At 45.9% G+C, this 22,083-nt stretch overlaps 1 protein-coding gene across 1 annotated transcript in view; it reads left to right on the top strand.

Moving 5' to 3' along the window:
- The window catches only part of SLC15A5 (solute carrier family 15 member 5), a 70,156-nt gene that overhangs the window by 34,717 nt on the left and 13,356 nt on the right, over positions 1-22,083 (top strand). Inside the window, exons 6-7 of the mRNA XM_087935612.1 lie at positions 12,057-12,245; positions 16,210-16,341. Coding sequence (XP_087791738.1) covers positions 12,057-12,245; positions 16,210-16,341 — 321 coding nt within the window. The remainder of the gene's footprint in view (positions 1-12,056; positions 12,246-16,209; positions 16,342-22,083) is intronic.

The following is a 22,083-nucleotide window of genomic DNA, read 5'->3' as shown; positions in this document are numbered from 1 at the left end:
CTGGTAGCAAAAAACTTTTGACACAGCAGGGATCTCAAACTGAATAGAGACGGTAAAAGGTCAGAAATCAAATCTATAATGCTCTGGCAAACTTAAAACAAAGTACTTTCAGCATCCGTCCACGTAGGTGAGAGCACCTTAGAATGCTCAAGGAAATTGGCTAAGCAGGATCAGATCTGGCTTAAGGTTTTGAGAAGCAATTGTTGGAATCCCAAAGGTGCTTTTTCAAGAGACAACTGGACTTCAAGGAAAAACAAAGACAGTCCAGTTGCAACTGAAAAGAAGCACTTTGGGGACAACCATGACCTGGATGGCTGAGAATCTCCATAGGCAACTATTAGGAAATTCCAGTGCTGTGTTCCAGATTGAAAAGTTCAAAAAACATCCCAGAAGAAGGTGATGGAGAATCACTTCCATAGGAGCTTTGGTGGCACAGTAGTTAGAGTGCAGTAGTGCGGGCTACTTCTGCTGACTGCCGGCTGCCTGCAATTTGGCAGTTTGAATCTCACCAGGCTCAAAGTTGACTCAGCCTTCCATCCTTCCAAAGTGGGTAAAATGAGGATCCAAAATTGTTGGGGCCAATATGCTGACTCTGTAAACCACGTAGGAAGGGCTGTAAAGCACTATGAATAGAATTCTTTCTTGGCCAAGTGTGGTTGGACACACAAGGAATTTGTCTTGGTGCAAATGCTCTCAGTATACATAAAAGAAAAGATACATTCATCAAGAATCATAAGGTACAACACTTAATGATAGTCATAGGGTACATTAAGCAATCAAATCATACTAGGAAGCAGTCAATCTAAGCAGTATGTAAGTCTAAGTGCAGTTGCTATGGGTATATCACAGCCAAGAAAATAGATATGCCAGTGAATTTATCAGATAGCAATGCCTGGACAATCTATACTTATATCTGTCCGTACTTGGAAGCTAAGCAGGTCAAATTGACTGATCTGTAGCTTTATTTTTCTTTCCCATTCAGTAATACTTTATTGATTAGCCTGTGAACCATCTCATAATACAAAATACAAACCAGGACAGAAATAAGACCATAAGAGAAATAAAAAATATAAGTAAGAGAAAATGCAAATCATATTTCCATGTCATCCCTACAATTTACTCCAATCAGATCCATGTGTGCGGTTCTCAACTGTATTGCTTTGGTTCAAATGAGGACCATGTTATATGAGTTTTTTTCAGAGAACTAGGTCTTTATATTATGTGTCCAGATTAAGACTATTAGAACCTGGTCATCTGCCTTGCGTAATAATTCTGGGTTGATATGTTTGAAGAGCCATTGGTCTGACTTCTTGGTTGCCCCAGAATTCTCAGGAATCTTCTCCAGCACCAAGAACCAACGAGAAGAGTACTGCCCTCCTCTGCTCACAACAAAACACAACCCTATATCACCAGGCTTGAGATTCTGGGCTTGGACAACCTTGAACTACGCTGCCTACGGTTAGACTTAAGCTGTCGTATATCTCATACGCACAAAGGACGCGAGTCGGTGACTTGGTTCAGCTCTTTATTAGGGTAAAACACAAGTGGGGAAATGGGGAAGAAGCGCGGCTTAAAAACTCTCTCTGCTGAGTGCTGCGGCCAATCGGAAATCGTTTTTGAATCGCCCGCGATCGGCTCAGCCAATCGCGGTCGATTCGAGCGACCAATCAGTGCCGCGCACTCAGCCAATCCGTGGCCGTGCGCTTTAGCCAATCCGGGCTGCCGGATTTCGAGTATTCAAATGTCTGTACAGAACACCCTCCCCTCTTGGTTTGGTCCTACGTAACGTAGTCCCGTAAGTAGGCGGGCTCCGTATTTTCCGATTTGACTTGCGCTGGTCAGTTGTCTCTTGGCTGTCGCCCGGTTCGGTGGGACTCCTGTCGCTCTCCGCCTCGTTGATGGAACCGCCTGGAAGGGTGAGTCAGGCCTCTCGCCGCGGCTCCCTCCTGGTCTCCCCGGTTGGTCGAGCTGCTGGCTTCGCTGCTCCCGCTCGGCTTTTCCGGGCTGGTTGAGCTGGCTTGGCTGCTCCCGCTCGGGCTTCCGGGGCCGGTTGAGCTGGCTCAGCTGCTCCTTCCAGGCGAGGCTTCGAGTGGGTCGCTCTCCGGTTCTTCAGATGGTGAGTACTGCTGGTTTCTTCTTGGGTGGTTTTGTTCTTTTTGTTCTTTGGGGTCTTCCCTCCCCTCTTGGTTGGTGTTTTGCCGGTTCCTTTCAGTGTCTGGTGTTTGCGTGTCGGTTGTATTTCCTGCGGTGGTTCTTGATCTCAATTGGTCGATGTGGCGTTTCCACGCCGTCCGTCGGTAGTTTGAAGGCGGTACGAGTGTGGGCCTGTTGCTTGGGTGATCGTTGCCGGTATCCAGAGGGGGTCCCCGGTAAGGTTTTTGCGTAGACCCTGTCTCCGGTGCGAATGTTCTGCGTTTGCTGGTGGAGTCAGGGGGTCTTTCTGGGTTGTATGTGGGGTGCAGGCGGTCGAGCGGTGATCGCAGTTTCCTCCCCATTAGTAGCTCCGCTGGACTCTTGTTCGTCGTAGTGCTCGGGGTTATGTGCTGAATTAGTAGCATCCGGTTTATTTTGTCTTGTATGTCCCGGTTTCAATCTTTTGGATGGTCTTTTTGTGAATTGGACCATTTTCTCCTCCCTTCCGTTCGCCGCCGGGTGCGCCGGTGCCGTTAGTGCGTGTCGGATCCCTCGTTCTGCCAAGAATTTCTCGAAGGGTAGTGCGGTGAACTGGGGCCCGTTGTCTGACACGATGACATCGGGAAGGCCGTGGGTTGCGAAGAGCTTACTGAGTTCTCTGATGACGGCGTCTGTGGTAGTTGTCTTCATGTTGCTTACCTCCAGCCAGTTGGAGTAAGCGTCTACAGTTACTAGGAAGGTGTGTCCTTTGGTTGGTCCCGCAAATCTACGTGGATTCGGGACCAAGGCCCCGAGGGTTTCCCATTCCAGGATCGGGCGGCGGGGGTTTGGTCTTGATTCCTGGCACTGCTTGCAGGAGGCCACCCAGGCTTCGATCTCCTTGTCCATCCCTGGCCACCAGGCGTGACTTCTGGCCAGGGCTTTTGTCCTAACGATGCCGGGGTGCCCTTCGTGCAGCATGCTCAGGACTTCTTTTGTAATTTTTCTGGGACTATGACTCTATCCCCCACAGTAGACAGCCTTTCTGCGTTGATAGCTCTGTTTGTCGGTTCCGGTAAGCTTTGAACTCGTTGTCCACGTCCTTCTCCGGCCACCCTTTTCCCACCCATCTTAGGACCTGCGCCAGACGTTTGTCTTTATTGGTTGCTAGAGCAATGTCTGACGCGGTCAGGGTAGGTTGGGTAAGGTCTCGATGCTCAGGGTGGATGTGGTGGGTGCTGGGTCAGCGTCCATGGTGGGCAAAGGTGTGCGGCTGAGGGCATCTGCGTGCGGGATTGACTTACCGGGCGGTGGATTAGCCGGTAATTGTAGGCGGCGAGAAATTGGACCACCTTGTCATCCTTGGGGAGAGGATGATTGGGGTGGCCCGGTCTCCGCCAGTATTCCCAGCAGTGGTTTGTGGTCCGTGATTATGGAGAAGGTCCTGCCGTAAAGGTATTCGTGGAATTTCTTTACGGCTGCAACGATTACTAAAGCCTCTTTGTCCAATTGGCTGTAGTTTCTTTTCGGGTTTTGAAAGGGTCCTTGAGAAAAAGCGATGGGTGCTTCTTTCCGGTCGGCGAGGGTGTGGCTGAGGACGGCTCCTACGCCCGAAGGGTGATGCGTCGCACGTTACCGTGATGGGGAGTGTTTCGCTGTACTGGATGAGGACAGCGTCCGATGTGAGAAGGTCCTTGGTTTTGTTGAAAGCGTCCTCTTCTCGCCTCCCCCACGTCCAGGTGGCTGCCTTGTCGAGCAGCCTATGCAACGGTTCCGCCACGGTCGCCTTTTGGGGCAGGAAAACATTGTAGAAATTAATCAACCCCAGGAACGCTTGTAACTCAGTTTTATTTGTGGGTTTCGGGGCTTCTTTGACGGCTTTTATTTTGCCCTCGGTGGGGTGGATTCCGTGCTGATCTAGTAGGTACCCCAGGAATTGACCCGTGCCGTGCGCAGTTGGCATTTCTCCCTCTTAACTTTTAGTCCTGCACTTTGGAATCTTTGCAGCACTTCCCTTAGGCGGCCCTCCAATTGTTTCTGGTCGGCCGCGGCTACCAACACGTCATCAAAATAGGGTACTACCCCTTTTATGCCCGGAGGAGCCTCTCCATTAGGCTTTGAAATACCCCGGGCTACGCTGACTCAATTGGAGCCTCTTGCAGCGGAATGCCCCTCGGTGTGTGACTATGGTCTGCGCTTCTGCGGTTTCCTCGTCGACCGGCAGTTGCTGGTAGGCTTGGGCCAGGTCGAGTTTGGCGAAACCCTGCCCCCCAGTGAGTGTAGAAGGTGTTGCACTACTGGGACGGGGTAGGCGCTTTGTTGTAGTGCGCGGTTCAGGGTGGCCTTATAGTCCCCGCAGATTCTCACTGACCCATCTGGCTTTATCGGGGGTGACTATAGGGGTCTCCCATCGGGCATGGTCTGTTGGCTCGAGGACTCCCTGTTCGATGAGCTTATTTAATTGCTCATCGATTTTGGGGCGGAGGGCAAAAGGCACTCGCCGGGGTTTGAGGCGGATAGGGGCAATGGTGGGGTCAAGGCTGAACGATATTGGGGGCCCCCGGTACTTGCCTAGGTTTCCGTCGAAGACTTCTTGGAACTCGCGCACGAGCTGCTCCTCCCAGTCCGCCTCGGCGACGTGGTTGGTGCCGGTCACTTCTAGTCCCAACGGCGCGAACCATTGAAGTCCCAGGAGGCTGGGGCGGTCTCGTTCGACGATGGTTAGGGGTAGTATTTTGGTGCGCCCTTTAAATGTGACCTTGAAGTGCCCGATCCCTACCACGGGATGCGATTCCCTTGGTAGTCTTTAAGGATGAGCTTCTGGCTCTCCAGCTCGTGCCGTCTCATGGATGGTACTAGCCTCTTAATTTCCGCCATGCGACCATGGATAGGTAAGATCCGGAGTCGACTTCCATTTTGCAGGGGCGGTCTTCGATGGCGACTTCCACGTGGACCTTCCGGCCCTCCCAGTTGGAGGAATGGCCAACGATGACCGTCTGGTGCATTTCTCGCGCTGGCGGTTTTCGTTGAAACGGCGGCTCCTCGCTTCCCGGCTCCAACGGCTCTCGCTATCCCGGTCGCGGTTCCTTGGGGGTGTTGTCGCGTCTGGCATTGTCGCGCCTCCGTGGGCTGCCGTCTCGGTGGCGGGGCTGTGGTTCCGTTTGAAACGGCAGACCTTGGCGATGTGGCCCCGCTTGTCGCAATGCCGGCATATTGCATCAAAGAACCGGCATTCCGACCTCGGGTGTTCCGCCGCAGCCGAGCACTGGAACTTTGATTTTCGGTTCCGCTGCTCGCGCCGGTCGCGTCCGTCTGCAGTCGGTGGATGTCCTCCTCGTCGTCCTCTGAGTCGGAGGGGGATTCGAGATCGCCGTGATGTGGAGGCGGTTGCTCGATGGTCGAATCCGGACTGGTTCTCGGGGTCGCGGTCGCTTCGGTCATGGCGGGTCGCTCTGCTGTGCCGGCTTGCCGCAATTGGGCCGCTGATTTCCGGTCGCTTCTGCTGCGGTGGCTTCGGCAAGGGCGTCAGCGAGGAGATGTCGCCTTTGCCATGATCCGGCTCTGCAGGACGGGGTCCCGGAGGCCGAGGACGACGCGGTCCCCGCAGGGCTTCATCGAGATCGGTGAACCCGCACAGGCCCCCGAGGTCTCTGAGGTCGGCCACAAAGTTGCTGACGCTCTCCCTTGCTTCTGATCGCGGCGGTAGAATTCGTGCCGGCGGATGAGGGTGGGCACGGCGGGTGCGTAGTGGCTCCTCAGCAGCGGTTCGAGATCAGCCCAGTCCATGGCCTTTACATTGAGCGGCTTGGCGAGGGCTTTTGCCATTTTAAACACTGCGGGCCCGCGGTGTGTGAGGAAGACGGCCCTTTTCCTCTGCCCGTTCGCGTCCTTGAGGTTGCTACTCTCCAGGAACATGAGGAATCGGTCTATGTACGATTCCCAATCCTCCGTAGCTTGGTTGAAGGGAGCGGGTGGCACGTTGCCACTGGCCATGCTGCCGGTTGCGGTTCCGTGGGCCACGTGCGGTGTGGGACTTGTTTTAAGATCCCACCTTCGTCGCCAGAGTCGTATATCTCATACGCACAAAGGACGCGAGTCGGTGACTTGGTTCAGCTCTTTATTAGGGTAAAACACAAGTGGGGGAAATGGGGAAGAAGCGCGGCTTAAAAACTCTCTCTGCTGAGTGCTGCGGCCAATCGGGTCGTTTTGAATCGCCCACGATCGGCTCAGCCAATCGCGGTCGATTCGAGCGACCAATCAGTGCCGCGCGACTCAGCCAATCCGGTGGCCGTGCGCTTTAGCCAATCCGGGCTGCCGGTTTCGAAGTATTCAAATGTCTGTACAGAACATAAGCGTAGCACACAAAATTATCTGCTACAATGTCCTACCAGTCAGTGACTACTTCAGCTTCAACCACAACAATGCAAGAGCACACAACAGATACAAACTCAATGTAAACCGCTTCAAACCTGATTGCAGAAAGCACGACTTCAACAACAGAGTGGTCAATGCCTGGAATGCACTACCTGACTCTGTTGTTACATCCTCTAACCCCCACTCCTTTAACCTCAAACTATCCACTATTGATCTCACCCCATTCCTAAGAGGTCTGTAAGGGGTGTGCATAAGTGCACCATCGTTCCTACTGTCCATGTCCTATTGTCCCCATTTATTTGTATCTATTTCCTGTATTCTTACTCATGCTTATACTTATATCTATTACCTTGTAAGCGATTGACAAATCAAATAAATAAAATCAAAAATAAAATAAATAAGATTCAAAGGCATCAATACTCTTCCCATCCTGTTTCTTTCTAATCCAACTACAACCCCAGTCCTCCAATCTTCTGGCACTTCCCTTGTCTTTCAGGAGTTCTCAAAGCTTAAAGTCAGTGATCCTGAAATCGTATCTTCCAGTTCTTTTAGCACTAGGAAATGGAATACATCTAGTTTTGGTGATCTGAATTCCTATAAAGCAGTTAGGTTTATGTTCTCTCATGACTTCCTTGCCCTGTATTTTTCTTTTGCTGTCTGTGGTGCAGCTTCTAACAAGTTAGGTCATCTTTTTCTTTTGTGAAAAGGTATAGAGGCCATCTACATTAAAACTGAACAGCCCTCTCTCAACAGAGAAGGAGGGACACGATGCTACCTCCAGTATCCCCTGTTTACAACACAGTCCTTTCAGAAGTTCCCCACCCATTTGCACTATTCGTGTGACCCTGAGGGCACAGATAAACCTCCAAGTGGCCTCAACAACCCTCAGAAAGAACGATAACGATCAAATGACTGCAAGGAATATAAATCCTTTCCATTCCCTACCATTCAGTCAGAAGGGAAGAAGCTTCTTGGATGAGAAGCAAAATGTCTTCAAGGAAAAACAAAGAAAGCCCAGTTGCCTCTTGCAAAAGCACCTGGAAAAGATAAAGATGGCTCCGTGGGTTTTACCCCGCTAGTCTTGACTAACTTTAGGGAGTAGTATTCATCTCCAAAGCCAAAGAGCTAGCATTGTCCAGAGATATTTCGACAGTCATGTGGCTGGCATGACATCACAGCGTAGCACAGAGCATACTGCAGAACACAGAAGGCTGTTACTTATTTCCTGCATGCTTATATGCAGTATCTATTAATCAGTGGTGGGATTCAAAAATTTTTACTACCAGTTCTGTGGGCCTGACTTGGTCAGCATGGCTTGGTGGGTGTGGCAGGGGAAGGATACTGCAACATCCCCTATTCCAGGGGAAGGACACTATAAAATCTCCATTCCCTCCCCACTCCTGGGGGAACGTTACTGCCAAATCTCCATTCCCTCCCCACCCCACTAACCTGCTTTCCCGCTCCGTTCTCCTGTGCAGGGCAACCAAAGAAGACCCAGCCGATCAGCTGGGACTCGGGAGGCAGAGAAGAGATGGGGGCGGGGCCAGTCAGAGGTGGGATTTGCTGGTTCTCCAAACTATTCAAAATTTCTGTTACCGGTTCTCCAGAACTGGTCAGAACCTGCTGAATACCCACCTCTGCTATTCACCTCCTTGCATTGGCATGCTTTCGAATTGCTAGGTTGGCAGGAGCTGGGAGAGGCGACGGTAGCTCACTCTGTCCCATGTCAGTCAGGTCTTGAATTGCCAAGCTCATGGACCTTTTTGCGATCTAAGACTCAGCGTCTTAACCACCGAGCCACTGCGTCTCTGTGAAAAGCCATGTGCAAAACAGGCATTAAACTGTTCTGCCTTTTCCTGTTGTCCATCAAACCACGTTGCTATCTTCTTCAACCATCAACCCAGCCATTTACCCAGACCTGTTTTTTTTTTTTTTTGGTATCTGTTGCAAGCAACTCAGTCCTGATCCCTTCCATTCAGATTTGGGTTATTTTTAATTTCCTTTACTGTCAGAGTATAACATGTGCACGATGAGATTGGTTGAGCCTCCCTTTGTGCACCACACACACACGCACACACACACAACTCACAGTGAGGACAGAAGTCCTTAACCCAGTCCCAATCTTATTACACTACATGACCTTGTTGCACAACACGCTGGCCCGCAAGTCTATCGTACTATGTTGACATGAAGTTATTTTCTGACAGCCCACGGGTAGAAATTGTTCTTTAGCCTGTTGGTGCGGCTGGCTATGCTTCTCTGTCTCCTACCCGATGTTAGGAGAGTGAAGAAGTGCTGACTGGGGTGTGAGTCATCTCTGAGGATTTTCCTCACTCTTCTAAGGCAGCGAGCCCTAGGGAGGTCATCTAGTGGTATCAGGGGACAGCCCACGATGTTTTGGGCTGTGCATATTTCCTGAAATCCTGCTTTTGGGATATGCCCCCTCTTTGCTCATTCCCAGCTGCAGTATTGCTTACTTGTAAAATAGAACAACAGCTCTCAATTTCTGCCTTGGAGATCCCTTCCTGGACCTTTGAACTGCTCACCCAACCTGAGCTACCTCCCATCCTGCAGTGCCTCTTAAAGCATGCCCGTAGTTAGAAAGCAACATTTCCCGTATCCCTCCATTTAACTTGGCAAGCACGTAGCAAGTGGCACACAGCTAGTGCCGAAAAGACAGGAAATATTAATCTGACTGGAATTAGCCTAATTAAGTTTGTTGTTAAGCTTTGTGCAAAGTAGAAGCACATGAAACAGCAGGTGGCAATTACTCAGGATTTAAAATAAAATAATGTCTCCGCTGAGCTGCAGAAAAGAAGATTTGGATAATGATGCTGACAATTCTTTCAGTTACATGTTGGCCTAGAGTCTAATGGCGCTGCAAACATTTGAAAGATTTAGTGTTTCACTTGCAATCACAGAAGAGATATTGGATGTCCAGATTCTTCTTCCTCTGGCTTCATTGGTAGATAGGAGTGATTTATAAGCGTGCATGAATGTGATACTGCAGGCCGATGTTTCTCAAATAGCAACGTTGGCTGGGGAATTCTGGGAGTTGAAGTCCACAGAGATTGTCAAGTTTGACAAACACTGCTATACCTCAGCGTACAGCCAGAACTGGGTCCCAAATTACTGTTGCTAAGCGACACATTTGTTCAGTGAGTTCTGTCCCACGTTATAACTTTTCTTGCTATGGTTGTTAAATGAATCGCTGCAGTTGCTAAGTTAGTCCCACGGTTGTTAAATGAGTCTGGCTCACTCATTGACTTTGCTTGTCATAAGGTCGCAAAAGGGGATCACATGACCTCTGGGACATTGCACCTGTCATGAATATGAGTCCATTGAATTTTGATCACAAGGCCATGGGGATGCCACAATGTCAGAGTATATTCATGAACTGGAATAGAGCATGGTAACAAGGTCAGCCAATGAAGAGGCATAGCAACTAAGTCAGCCAATGAGGACTGTTTTGGAAACTGAAACTAGAAGTAGCCTAGGCGTGGCTCTATGTTAAGCTCTGCAGCTCTGCAGCTATGTTAAGCTCTGAGTCTGTCTATTGAAAATGAAACTGCTTCTCTCCTCTGCTTGCCTGTTGAACTAAAGTGAGACTGATGTCTGTTTCTGAGCTTCTGTTTCTGAGTTGCTGTTCTGCTCTGCACTTGCAATATGTCTGAAGTTACTTGCAACATGCTTCTGTTTGAGTTTGCTCCATGTTGGAGAAATCTACAAACTGGTTTGTAAAATCTACTTATTATGTTTATAAAGATGATAAATGAAGCGTCGGCCATCTGTGTTTATTTTTCTGGCGCTGAATTTACGCTGCAAAACTCTGAATACACAACAGTTGTAAGTATGAAAAAAATGGTCGTAAATCACCTTTGTGAGTGTCGTCTTCACTTTGAACGGTCTCTAAATGAACTTTTGTGAGTCGAGAAGTACCTGTACAAAATGACAGAAGGCACATCCCTTTCTAGAAGGATGAATGCATGGCTAAAAGCAGAGATTTTTCCTGGCATGGCTGCTTTCTGAATTAAATAGAAAAATCCACTGAAACATGTGCACATGGAAACCCAGGTGCGTGTAGCACAGGTGCAAAACACCTGTTCCTGTTAGTCTACCCTGGATGTGCTACTTGGAAAATAATTTCATAGTTCAAAATGTTTATTAAAGGGGCTTAAAATAATGCATTGTGCTAGCCTAAAATGGTATTTTAATTAATAATCTTAACCTGTGGAGCTAAAAGGACTGGTGTGAGAGATTGGGAAGTGATGGGAAAGGTTGGAAAAGGCAGGGACAATAGACACCAGAAATTAAGAGACAAGATGAATCTGCAGGATCCAATCTGAGCCCATCAGCGGGAACAGAAGTTTAGTCTTCCAAGCTTATGGACTTGTGCTGGAGCCCATCCTCAGGGAACTTCTCTCTCAACTTCTCTGCCAACTCTGAAGTTGGCCTGACTGAGGCCATCTTTGAGGCCTCAGGGTTGCCACAATGGAGATGAGGGTTAGGGAGTGGGGGGTAGAGATAGCTGGAGAGGTTTGTAGCCAAAACAAAATAGGTCCCTCGGGGAACCAAGGACATTCCCACAGGTGGCTGAGAGGACTGAAGTTACCAAGCAACCGGACAACACTTTGATTCGACCATACGATTGATTGTTTGGAAAGGGGGCGGACGTTTACTTTTAATTAGGTAAAAACCACGGGAACCATTAGAGTCGGTTTTCACCAGTCCGTGCCAATATGATGTAGCCAGTAAAACTGTTTGTCAGGGCTCATGAGATACATCATTCATTGTCACTCTCGACCTTAGTTTCCCTCTACCCCCTGGGTGTATCATAATTCGTATTCTCCAATGGGACACATCCATAGCCAAGAGTCATCAATCATACTCTCCAGTTAGAATTTTGCAGGGCAGAAACTTCAGTCGCCTGGAAACTATCTATGAAAACATTTATGGAATGCAGTTTCGTTTTTGCAAGCTGCTACACTACTCCCCACTCCCTTTCTGTTGGCAACTCTAAAAGACCAGAGAAATATTTTATGAGTTGACACTGTTCTTTAAGGAATCTACCTGCCTTGGAGTTCTGTTTGCTATGGGTGTATTACTTGGAACCCTGACACTCTCATTCTGATGAAAAAGAAATTCCTTGAGGATGGGCTCCAGCATGAGTTTGAAAGCTCAAAAGACAAAAACTCTAGTCCTGGTGACCGACCCAATTTGGATCCTGCAACATTATCCCGAGACACGTTTTATTTGCCTTCCTTTGTAACATGAGTTTATCGGCAGATAATCTCATAAATTGGCAACTGGGCCCTTTTACGACTTGTGGACTTCAACTCCCAGAATTCCTGAGCTCACCCCTGTTCTAGAAGAAGAGTTTTAGAAAAAGCAATGATGATTCTAGAAAAACACGCCTCCATCTTTTCCCCCGCAAAAAAATTTTGGGAGATGTTTGGAATTTTTTTTAAAAAGTCGGTTTTTTATTGAGCATGGTACGCACAATTTTTGTTACACTTTACAATGTATATATTTCAATACAAAATTAATTGTTCTTTGTGTTTGATGCTCAGTTGTAGGCAATATATCTGCAACTCTTTCCGTGGTTGTTGCTGGTTGCTTGGAGCTACATCGGAAGCATTTCCCACTGGTTGAACAGACACTTTCAGGCAAAGAACTCCTCGTTTCTTCCATGCCGTGTCTCCATCTGGCCCCACAATACCTCTTGCTTGGAGTAGCAGAAACTCTGGTGACACCCACCTGTAAGAACCCTTGTTTTCTGTTCCGTTTCCTCATCTGCAAATCAACTGACTTAAGCCTAGAACAATGTTCATTTGACAGGGATGGTTGAGGGCAGGGCCGGGCTTCAAAAATTTTAGCAAAGGGTTCTCTGACTGGTTGCTGGGTGGGCGGGGCCATGGTGGGAATGGCCTAGTCCAGTGATGGTGAACCTTTTTGTTGTGGTGTGCCAAAAGCACACGTATGTGCAATAGCGCACATGTGTGCGTGTGCCAGCACCCACAATGCAATGTATCCGGCCCCCGTACAACATACCCCTTTACTTGCACTGCGCATGCATGTGCCTCCCAGCTGATTTTTGGCTCATTTGAGGCTTTTGTCGCCTTCCCAGAGGCTCGAGGAAAGCCTCTGCAGCCTCAGGAGGCCAAAAAAACCGGGCCTTCTGGAAATACTGGAGGGCCTCTGGAGCCTGGGGGGCTGTTTTTGCCCTCCCAGGGGCTCGAGAGAAGTCTTTGCAACCTTGGGAGGCTGAAAACGGGCCCATTTAGGCACTCTGGGAGGGCGAAAACAGCCTCCCCTGGGCTCCAGAGGCTGAAAATGAGCACTTCCGGTATTGCCGGAAGGCCCATTTTTTGGCCTTCCAAGGCTGCAGAGGCTTCCCTCAAGCCCCAGATGGACCAAAAATGAGCTGGGAGGTGCGTGCATGCACAGTGCAGGTAAGTTTGGCTGGGGCTCACATGCCCATACAAATAGCTTGTGCCATAGGTTCACCATTATGGGCCTAGTAGGCATCTTGTACTTACCCGCATCCAAAACAAGCCGCATGGGGAAAGGTGGGTAGGGTGGGTGGGGCCAGCTAGGAGTGGAATTTGGGGCTTCTCCAAACTGCACAGAATCTTAGCTAGGGGCCCTCCCGAACCCCTGCGAACCCCCAGCAGCCCACCCGTGGTTGAGGGATTATTTTATCATTCTCCTCACTCTGGTGTTTCTCGACTGCATTTCTGGGCTGCTTTATTGATCAATCACTTTTGTTTGTCACCCTTGTGATGATTGCTCACTCAAGAATAATGTTCTCTGTGGTTAGGAGGCGTGCCTGATTTACGGCTGGTGTTAGGACTTTCCATTTATTATATGTGATCAAAGGAGCTGAAGGGAGGGTTAACTTCCATTCTTTTAACCTCACAATATTAAAAAGAAAAGAAAAAAGATGTTGAGACTCTAGAAAGAGTGCAGAGAAGAGCAACAAAGATGATTAGGGGCCTGGAGGCTAAAATATATGAGGAACGGTTGTGGGAATTGGGGGTGTCCAGTCTAGAGAAAAGAAGGACTAGGGGAGACATGGTAGCAGTGTTCCAATATTTGAGGGGCTGCCACAAAGAAGTGGAAGTCAAACTATTCACCGAAGCACCTGAGGGCAGGACAAGAAGCAGTGAATGGAAACTAATCAAGGAGAGAAGCAACCTAGAAGTAAGGAGGAATTTCTTGACAGTGAGAACAATTAATCAGTAGAAAAACTTGTCTGCAGAAGTTGTGGCTGCTCCATCACTGGAAGTTTTCAAGAAGAGATTGCGCAGTCATCTGTATGAAATGGAATAGGGTCTCGTGCTTGAGCAGAGGGGTGGACTAGAAGACCTCCAAGGACCCTTCCTACTCCGTTATTCTGTTATTCTTTCTTCAGTAAATGTGAGACCCAGCCTGTTACTTTCCAAAATCAACCAAATAGCCTTTTCTATGTGGGCTCCATGGCAATTTTATGGATGGAGGACTTTTCACAGGGCTGTTTGCCCATTTCTAATCTATGGAGAACGGAAAAAGAGCCAGGAAAATCTGGGTGACCATTGAAGCAAACGTAGCATTCCCTTGATATATTCCTGCCTTTTTCCTCCCTTCCAAGCACGGAATTGCATTGCTACAAATATGGTGCTACAGCAAAAAAAAAACCTCGCTGCCTATTTGTTTATTTGCTAGTTGCATTGAGTATCCTGTCTTTCTTGCAGGATTCTGAGGCAACATATTATGTAGGAGCTCTGGGCATACTATAAAAAAGATTCCAAATAAGTGCTTCAGCCAAGTCCGTGTCATAACAGGATCACTTGCTGCTACTTGTTAAAGCCACTTTCCCCCCCCCCTTTTTTTTTTCTTTTTAAGTCCCTGCAGAGACTATGGGAGGTGTTCCTTAAAGGAGCAGCGTCTTTTTTTTTCAGGTTCATGCAGAAGCTTGGAGGGAGGGGAATCAGACCACTTTCAGGAATAGCAGACAAGCGATGGAATGGGACAACTCTCTGCAGGCGACTGGTCCCAGTCGTCTCACCCTGGCCAGCTTGTCCCAGTCAACTCACCATCGGCAACTCATCAAAGGACAACTTGCCACAGGACAATTCAACATGGGAGAATTCAAGAGAGGGACAAGTACAAACATTTGCTAGACCAATACTTGAATACAGCTCATCAGTCTGGAACCCACATTACGTATCTGATATTAGCACAATTGAGAAAGTCCAGAAATATTTCACAAGAAGAGTTCTCCACTCCTCTACTCATTGTAGAATACCTTATGCCACCAGGCTTGAAATTATAGAACTAGAAAACCTTGAATTACGCCGTCTTCAGTCTGATTTAAGCATGGTATATAAAATCATACATTGCAATGTCCTACCTGTCAATGAATACTTCAGCTTCAACCATAACAACACAAGAGCACACAATAGATACAAACTCAAGGTTAACTGCACCAAGCTTGATTGCAGGAAATACGACTTCAGCAACAGAGTGGTCAATGTCTGGAATACTCTACCCGACTCTGTAGTTTCTTCCCCAAACCCCAAAAACTTTAACCTTAGACTGTCTACTATTGACCTCACCCCTTTCCTAAGAGGTGTCTAGGGGGCGTGCATAAGCACACCAACGTGCCTACCGTCCCTGTCCTATTGTTTCTTTTATTTTTATTTTATTTTTCTTACATGTACCCATTTCATGTATTCATAACTATGTATACACTTATACTTATTATCTTGTAAACAATTGACAAATCAAATAAATAAATAAATAAATAAGTAGAAGTGCAACCTCAAGGACTTCTAACTTGAAGAAGTTCAAACCTAAAGCAAGGCAAGGTCTGCAGCAATTCACTTGTCTGGTTTTCGCCCCAGGAGATGTCCCACGGCAAGTTGTCCCACAAAGAGTTGGCTGCAGTGAATTGTCCCACGGTGAATCAGACAGGGCAACTCGGCCACGGGGTGTTGTCCTAGACCCAAGAGGTGTTGCCTTTGGCCCCTCAAGATCTAAAGCACTTTTCTGGCAGCAGAGTCGGAGAGTGAGGAGGTTGGGGTGGAACAGGGCCAGTCCTGGAGGCTGAGGAAGACTCAGATGAGGGCTCTGCATCAGAGGAAGAGATGGGGCCAGGGCAGTCTGGCAGTAATCAGCTGCCATCGGAGTCAGACAGCAGTGAGGCAGGGGAGCAGCTGGAGCCGGTTCCTAGCCTGCGCATGCACAGAGCTGCCAAAAGAAAAGAACAATTATGAAGTAAGGGTCGGCGTGGGAGTAAAGCCACAGGTGGACAGTGAATGGCCCCTCCCATAGGGATTAAAAGAGGAGTAAAAGAGGAGTGGGCTTTTGCAGGAAACAATTTGTTCATTGCAGCAGTGTGAAGATCTGTCTGTGCATCTCAGAAACTCTGTGCCAAGTCCTTCCTTGTCAGCACTGCGTTTGAAAATATTTACTTGGCAGCTCTCCGGGCTAGATAAGGTCTGTGCTCCTAATTACACCCTTGAAAAGACTGTTTGCCAGGCCTTTGGCTGAATGTGAATGCAAGAAATTCATCTTCGTTTAATAAAATGGGTTTTGCCAGGACAAAGTGTCTGCTTAGTGCTTTTGGGGGAAGCCGAGGTCAGAACACAACCATTTTTGAAGCGTATACAAGCCCTAATACATTGTATCCTTTTCTCCAAGTTTATCCTTCATTTTTATTTTTTATTTTCCATTGCAAAGGTGTCTTCATTACATTCCGATTTCTGCCAGGCCAAATTCGTGGGGTTGCCATGCAAATCTTGGCTTTCTTCAATGGAGCCGGTTGCATCATGGGTGCCTTCCTTATCCAAACAACTTACATTGGCTCACAAGGTAAAGTATCCCGTATATTTAGACTCTGTCTGGAACTCACAACTCTTTTCTACTTGTTTCTATTATTTTCTTAAGGGGGAATCGCTCTTTAGTGAATGCCAAGTGCTTTATTGTAAAGAAACGTGTCAGTTCCCATTTGCTTGAGTGTGGGCATGTCATTGTGAGATATTTTGAGGACCTATCTGCGTATCCAACCTTCTTCAGTTTCTGTTCCTATCCCTTGCACATGGTAATGTTTATCAGTTTCCACACAAATATTTTGTGGCATTTATAGGAATAGCACTTGGAGACTTATATACTGCTTCACAGTACTTTACAGCCCTCTCTAAGCGGTTTACAGAGCCGGCCTATTGCCCACAACAATCTGGGTCCTCATTTTACTGACCTCGGAAGGATGGAAGGCTGAGTCAACCTTGAGCCTGGTGAGAATTGAACTACTGACAGTCAGCAGAGTTAGCCTGCAATATTGCATTCTAACCACTGTGCCACCATGGCTGCTGTATGATTTATGCATGCATGATTTAACTAGAACACAGAAATGTCAAAATATTTCAAGTTCTGGTAGCCTTTTAGGATCTCCAAGACTCGCTTGTTTGCGAGATGGGCGACTGTGAATGTCACGAATAAATAATAAACACAATTATCTTCTATGCTCTTTAATAACAAGGAAAAATGTGCTATTTATATATCTGTTAGATTGAAGTTCTGTCTTTCCTCTACGAGTTCAATACCGGGTACCTTCCATTTCTTTCTTCTAGTTTTTTCTTTTCTCCACAACAGTAAATGTATGGGATAGATTGGGCTGAAAGAGAGAGATTGCAAGCAGTTCTTGACTTAACAACCATTCTCTTAGTGATTGTTCAAAGTTACAACAGCAACTTTGTACAAGGGATTTCTGGCCATCTTTCACACTTACGACCATGTCATTGCAGCATCCTTGCGGTCACCTGATCAAAATTCAGATACTGGGCAACTGGCATGTATTTATGACGGTTGCAATATCCCAGGGTCACATGATCCCCTTTTGCAACCTTCTGACAAGTAAAGTCCATGGGGAAGCCAGATTCACTTAACAACCGTGTTACTAATTTAACAACCACAGTGGTTCACTTGAAAACTGGGGCAAGACAGGTTGTAAAATGGGACAAAACTCACTTAAGAACTGTCTTGCTTAGCGACAGAAATGTTGGACTCAATTGTGGTCATAAGGATTTTAAAGGCTTTTTAAAATTTTGGGTTTTTTAAATTTTTTAAATTTAATCTTATATTCATAATTTTAGCTTTTAAAATTGTTACCAGTTTGTGTTCTACACCTCCTATACTGCCCTACGACTATACTAAAGATTCAGTTTCTTTGATGGCTGAGAGAGGGACTTGAACCTGGTTCTCCTTAGTGCTAGACAAGCACTTTAACCACTATACCACATTGTCTGTATTTGTAATCACCCCTTAATTAGCTCTCGTCACCAAAGACCACCTCCATCTCTCAGATCAAAGTGGGAAAATGTCCAAAACCTTGAACGTTATTTTTCTGTCCTCTTTCTCATTTTCCATCTCCTTTCTCTTTATCTTCTTCTATTGCTGCCTAGCTGATTATCCCATTATGAAAGGAAGATAAATAATAAGATTGCTAATCAAAGGATGACCATCAGATGTGAATGTTCAATAAAATACCTATAATGATCTGTTGGTAATTCACCAAAAACATTTTCTGCAGCCAAAATGAAGATAACTTATTTTTCCTTACTTCTTTTCTAAGCAGCTATTGTTATTCTCTTCCTTATTGACCATTGACATCCATTAGAAATGTGTAGCAAAGTGTGAGAACCTGCAATGAATTGATTTTTTCATGATTAAGATGGGCCACTAAGCTGTGGCTGTATTCCTCATGATATAATGAATCATTCCAATTTTGAAGGGTGGAATAATTAATAGGAGCTGTGACAGAACTCTCTCTTTTTATACTCCTCTGAAAATGAATTAAAAGCCATTACTTACTTAAAAGCACTGCCAGAACATAGAGTGGGCAGATATTTTTTTTAATGTATTTCAGCTTTTTGTTTTTAAAATGCTCATGCCATATTTCAAAATATTTTCTCCAGGATGACTTGTATGAAGCACATAAGATGATCCATTTCTAAAATAGTTATAAATAAACATAATCTCTTTAAGAAGAGATTGGACAACCATTTCCCTGAAATGGTATAGGGTTTCCTGCCTGAGAAGTGGGTTGGACTAGAAGACCTCCAAGGTCCCTTCCAACTCTGTTATTCTGTTAATAATTTTAAAAGAATAGCATAGAATGCAGTCAAAGCAAAAAATGAACACAAAATCGACCAAACCAAGCATTTCAGTGGGAAAATATATTAAAAACAAAAGCAAGAATTTTGTTTAAAATAGTCTGATTTATTCTAGGAGAGCCTGAAATAAAATTTCAGAAAAACAGAATTTAGATAATTGCTCAATGCAAATAGGAATAGAAACAAATATTACTCTTAAAAACACTGAGCTTGTCTGCTGGAAAAATATCTATTGGTTTATCATAATCAAAACCTGGCTCACCTCATTAGCAGTCATTGAAAACACACTGAAGTTTAAAAATCTGCAAACATCAACTCCATCAACCAATCAAGAAATGACAACACAGCCAACCTCCCCACCAGTATATATAGGGAGACGGCAGCTCTGATCACAGTTTGCTTGCACAAGCACGAAGCCGAAAGCACCAGCCTGAAGAAGGCGAATGGGACCTCGTCGAAACGTTGCCAAGATGCTCTCAATCTTACACGGGAAAAGACCCAAACACGCCAAGACCTGCATGTATGTATGTATGTATGTATGTATGTATGTATGTGTATGTATGTATGTATGTATGTATGTATGCATATATATATATATATATATATATATATATATATATATATATATATATATATACACACACATACATACACACACACACACACACACACACACATACACACACATACATACACACACACATCATATATATATATGTATGGTATAGGTATATATATATATATATATATATATATATATATATATATATATATATATATATATATATATATATATTCAGCTTTGTTCGGGTAATTTCCCACATCATTATAGTTGTGCTTTTAAAATTGTAGCAACGTTTCAGCAGAATCTCATCTGCCATCATCAGGCTTCTGTATTGTGTTAGAGTCTGATGTATTCTGACAGACGAATACAATACAGCAGCCTGATGATGGCAGATGAGATTCTGCCGAACGTGCTACAACTTTAAAAGCACAACTATAATGACATGGGAAAATACTCGAACAAAGCTGAATACCATACATGTAAATACCCGTGAAAACTTAAGAAATATATATATATATATATATATATATATATATATATATATATATATATATATATATATATATATATATATATATATATATCTTTGGTTGTTCGGGTTTTCTCCCGCGTAAGATTCAAAGTATCTAGGCAACGTTTCGATGAAGTCTCATTCATCATCTTCAGGCTTCTGTCTCCGGCTCTGTGCTTCTCAGAGTAATGTGAGATTGCAGCTGCTTCCTCCTTTTAACTGCCAGAGGGGTGGGACTTGATTGGGTGGGGGCTTGGCTGTGTTCTGATTGGGTGGGGGTGTGTTCTCATTGGTAGGGGGTTTGGCTGTGTTCTGATTGGTTGGGGGTTAGCCGTGTTCTGATTGGTTGGAGGTGTGTTCTGTTCAGGTGGGGGCTTGGTTGTGCTCAGGTTAGTCTTAGTTGCTGGGGGATTTGAGCTGGTGAGTTGTGATCTTGCTGTTTGGCTTCTAGTACGTGGTCCTGCTGCATCTTCATAGTGGGTGTCGGTTTGCTTCATGTATGGCTCAGAGGGGTTTGAAGTGGGTAGTGATGCAGCTGCAGTGCAGCTTCTGGTCCATGGTCGTGTCTCATTTTCTGAATGGATGGGAGTCTGTTTTCTATATGGAAGTGTGGTGGTGGCATCTTGTGTGGCTCTCATGGGTGTGGGTCTGGTGTCCTTCTTCATGTTAGGTACTCGTCTGTTCATGAGGGCGGGTTTCCAAATGGCTGGAAGGCGGGAGGTGTCATCTCGTTTGTTCATGCTGTGTGGGCGTTTTTCTATCTCTATGGCTTCTCTGATTATTCTGCTGTTGAAGTGTTCGGTTTTGGCGATAGTTCTGGTATTTTTAAAATCAATTTCATGTCCTGTGGCTTTGAGGTGTTGGACCAGGGAAGAGGTCGTTTCTTCTTTTTTGATTGAGTTCTTATGTTCTTCAATGCGTGCACTTATTCTTCTGTTAGTTTGTCCAATGTATGTGGTAGGGCAGGCAGTGCAGGGGATTTCGTATACTCCTTGGTTTTCTAATTCGATTTTGTCTTTGAGGTTTCTTAGGATGGTGGATATTTTTCTGTTTGTGCAGAATGCTGTTTTGATGTTGTGTTTTTGGAGGATCTTGCTAATTTTGTCTGTAGTGCCTTTTATATACGGGAGGAGGGCTTTGCCGTTTTCTTGTTCTCTGTCTTGGATTTTGGTTGGGGTTTCTTTTTGGATTAGGTGGGTAATCTTCTTTCTTTGGAATCCATTGGCTGTAAGTACGTTGGTGAGAGTGTGTAGTTCGGTTTTTGGTGTTGTTCATCGGCTAAGCATTTTGTTCTGGAGATGAGTGTCTTGGCTACGGAATTGGTCTGTGCTGGGTGGTGGTGTGAGAGTGCATGTAGATAGCGGTTAGTATGTGTTTTCTTCTGGTAGATGGTGTGTCCTAGGGAGCCATTGGATCTTTTGTATACCAAGACATCTAGGAAGGGAAGTTGATTGTTGGCTTCTGTTTCCATGGTGAATTGTATTTTGGGGTGTAGGCTGTTGAGGTATGTGAGGAAGTTGTTCAGTTTTTCTTTCCCGTGTGGCCAGATTATGAAGGTGTCATCTATGTATCTGAGCCAGAGTTTGGGTTTGTGGTCGTATTTTTCTAGAGCTTGTGTTTCAAAGTGTTCCATGTAGAGGTTTGCGATGACAGGTGAGAGGGGTGATCCCATGGGTGCTCCTTCTATTTGTTTGTATTTTTGTCCATTGTAGGTGAAGTATGTATTGGATAGACAGTGGTTGGTTAGATCTAGGATGTGCTTGGGGGTTGTATTTGTTTTGGATGGCTGTCAAGGCTTCTTTTATTGGCACTTGGGTGAAGAGGGATATGACATCGAAGCTTACTAGTAGGTCGCTAGGTTGTAAGTTTTGTTTCTTTATGATCTCGATGAACTGGAATGAGTTTCTTACGTGTGAGTTGATGGATTCTGCATAGGGTTGTAGTTGTTTGGCGAGGAATTTGGCCAGGTTTTGTAGAGGTGAGCCTATGGAGCTGACTATTGGTCTGAGTGGGGTTCCTTCTTTGTGTATTTTGGGGAGACCATAAAGCTTGGGGCATCTGGATGATTTTTTCTCTGGGTATGATTCCTTGCTGGATTTCTTCACTGATGGGGGAGGCTTTTATTTTGGATTTGGTAGTTTTTTCTAGGTAGGTGGTGGGGTCTGTCTTTAGGGGTTTGTATGTGGGGTCTTGGAGTAGAAAAACGCCCACACAGCATGAACAAACGAGATGACACCTCCCGCCTTCCAGCCATTTGGAAACCCGCCCTCATGAACAGACGAGTACCTAACATGAAGAAGGACACCAGACCCACACCCATGAGAGCCACACAAGATGCCACCACCACACTTCCATATAGAAAACAG

This window comes from Pseudonaja textilis, chromosome 5, assembly GCF_049901715.1.
Source record: "Pseudonaja textilis isolate UNSWEBS1 chromosome 5, rPseTex1.2, whole genome shotgun sequence".
NCBI classification, from domain to species: Eukaryota; Metazoa; Chordata; class Lepidosauria; order Squamata; family Elapidae; genus Pseudonaja; species Pseudonaja textilis.
Note: the sequence above shows the minus strand (reverse complement) of the source record. Positions and strands in the feature narration are given on the sequence as shown.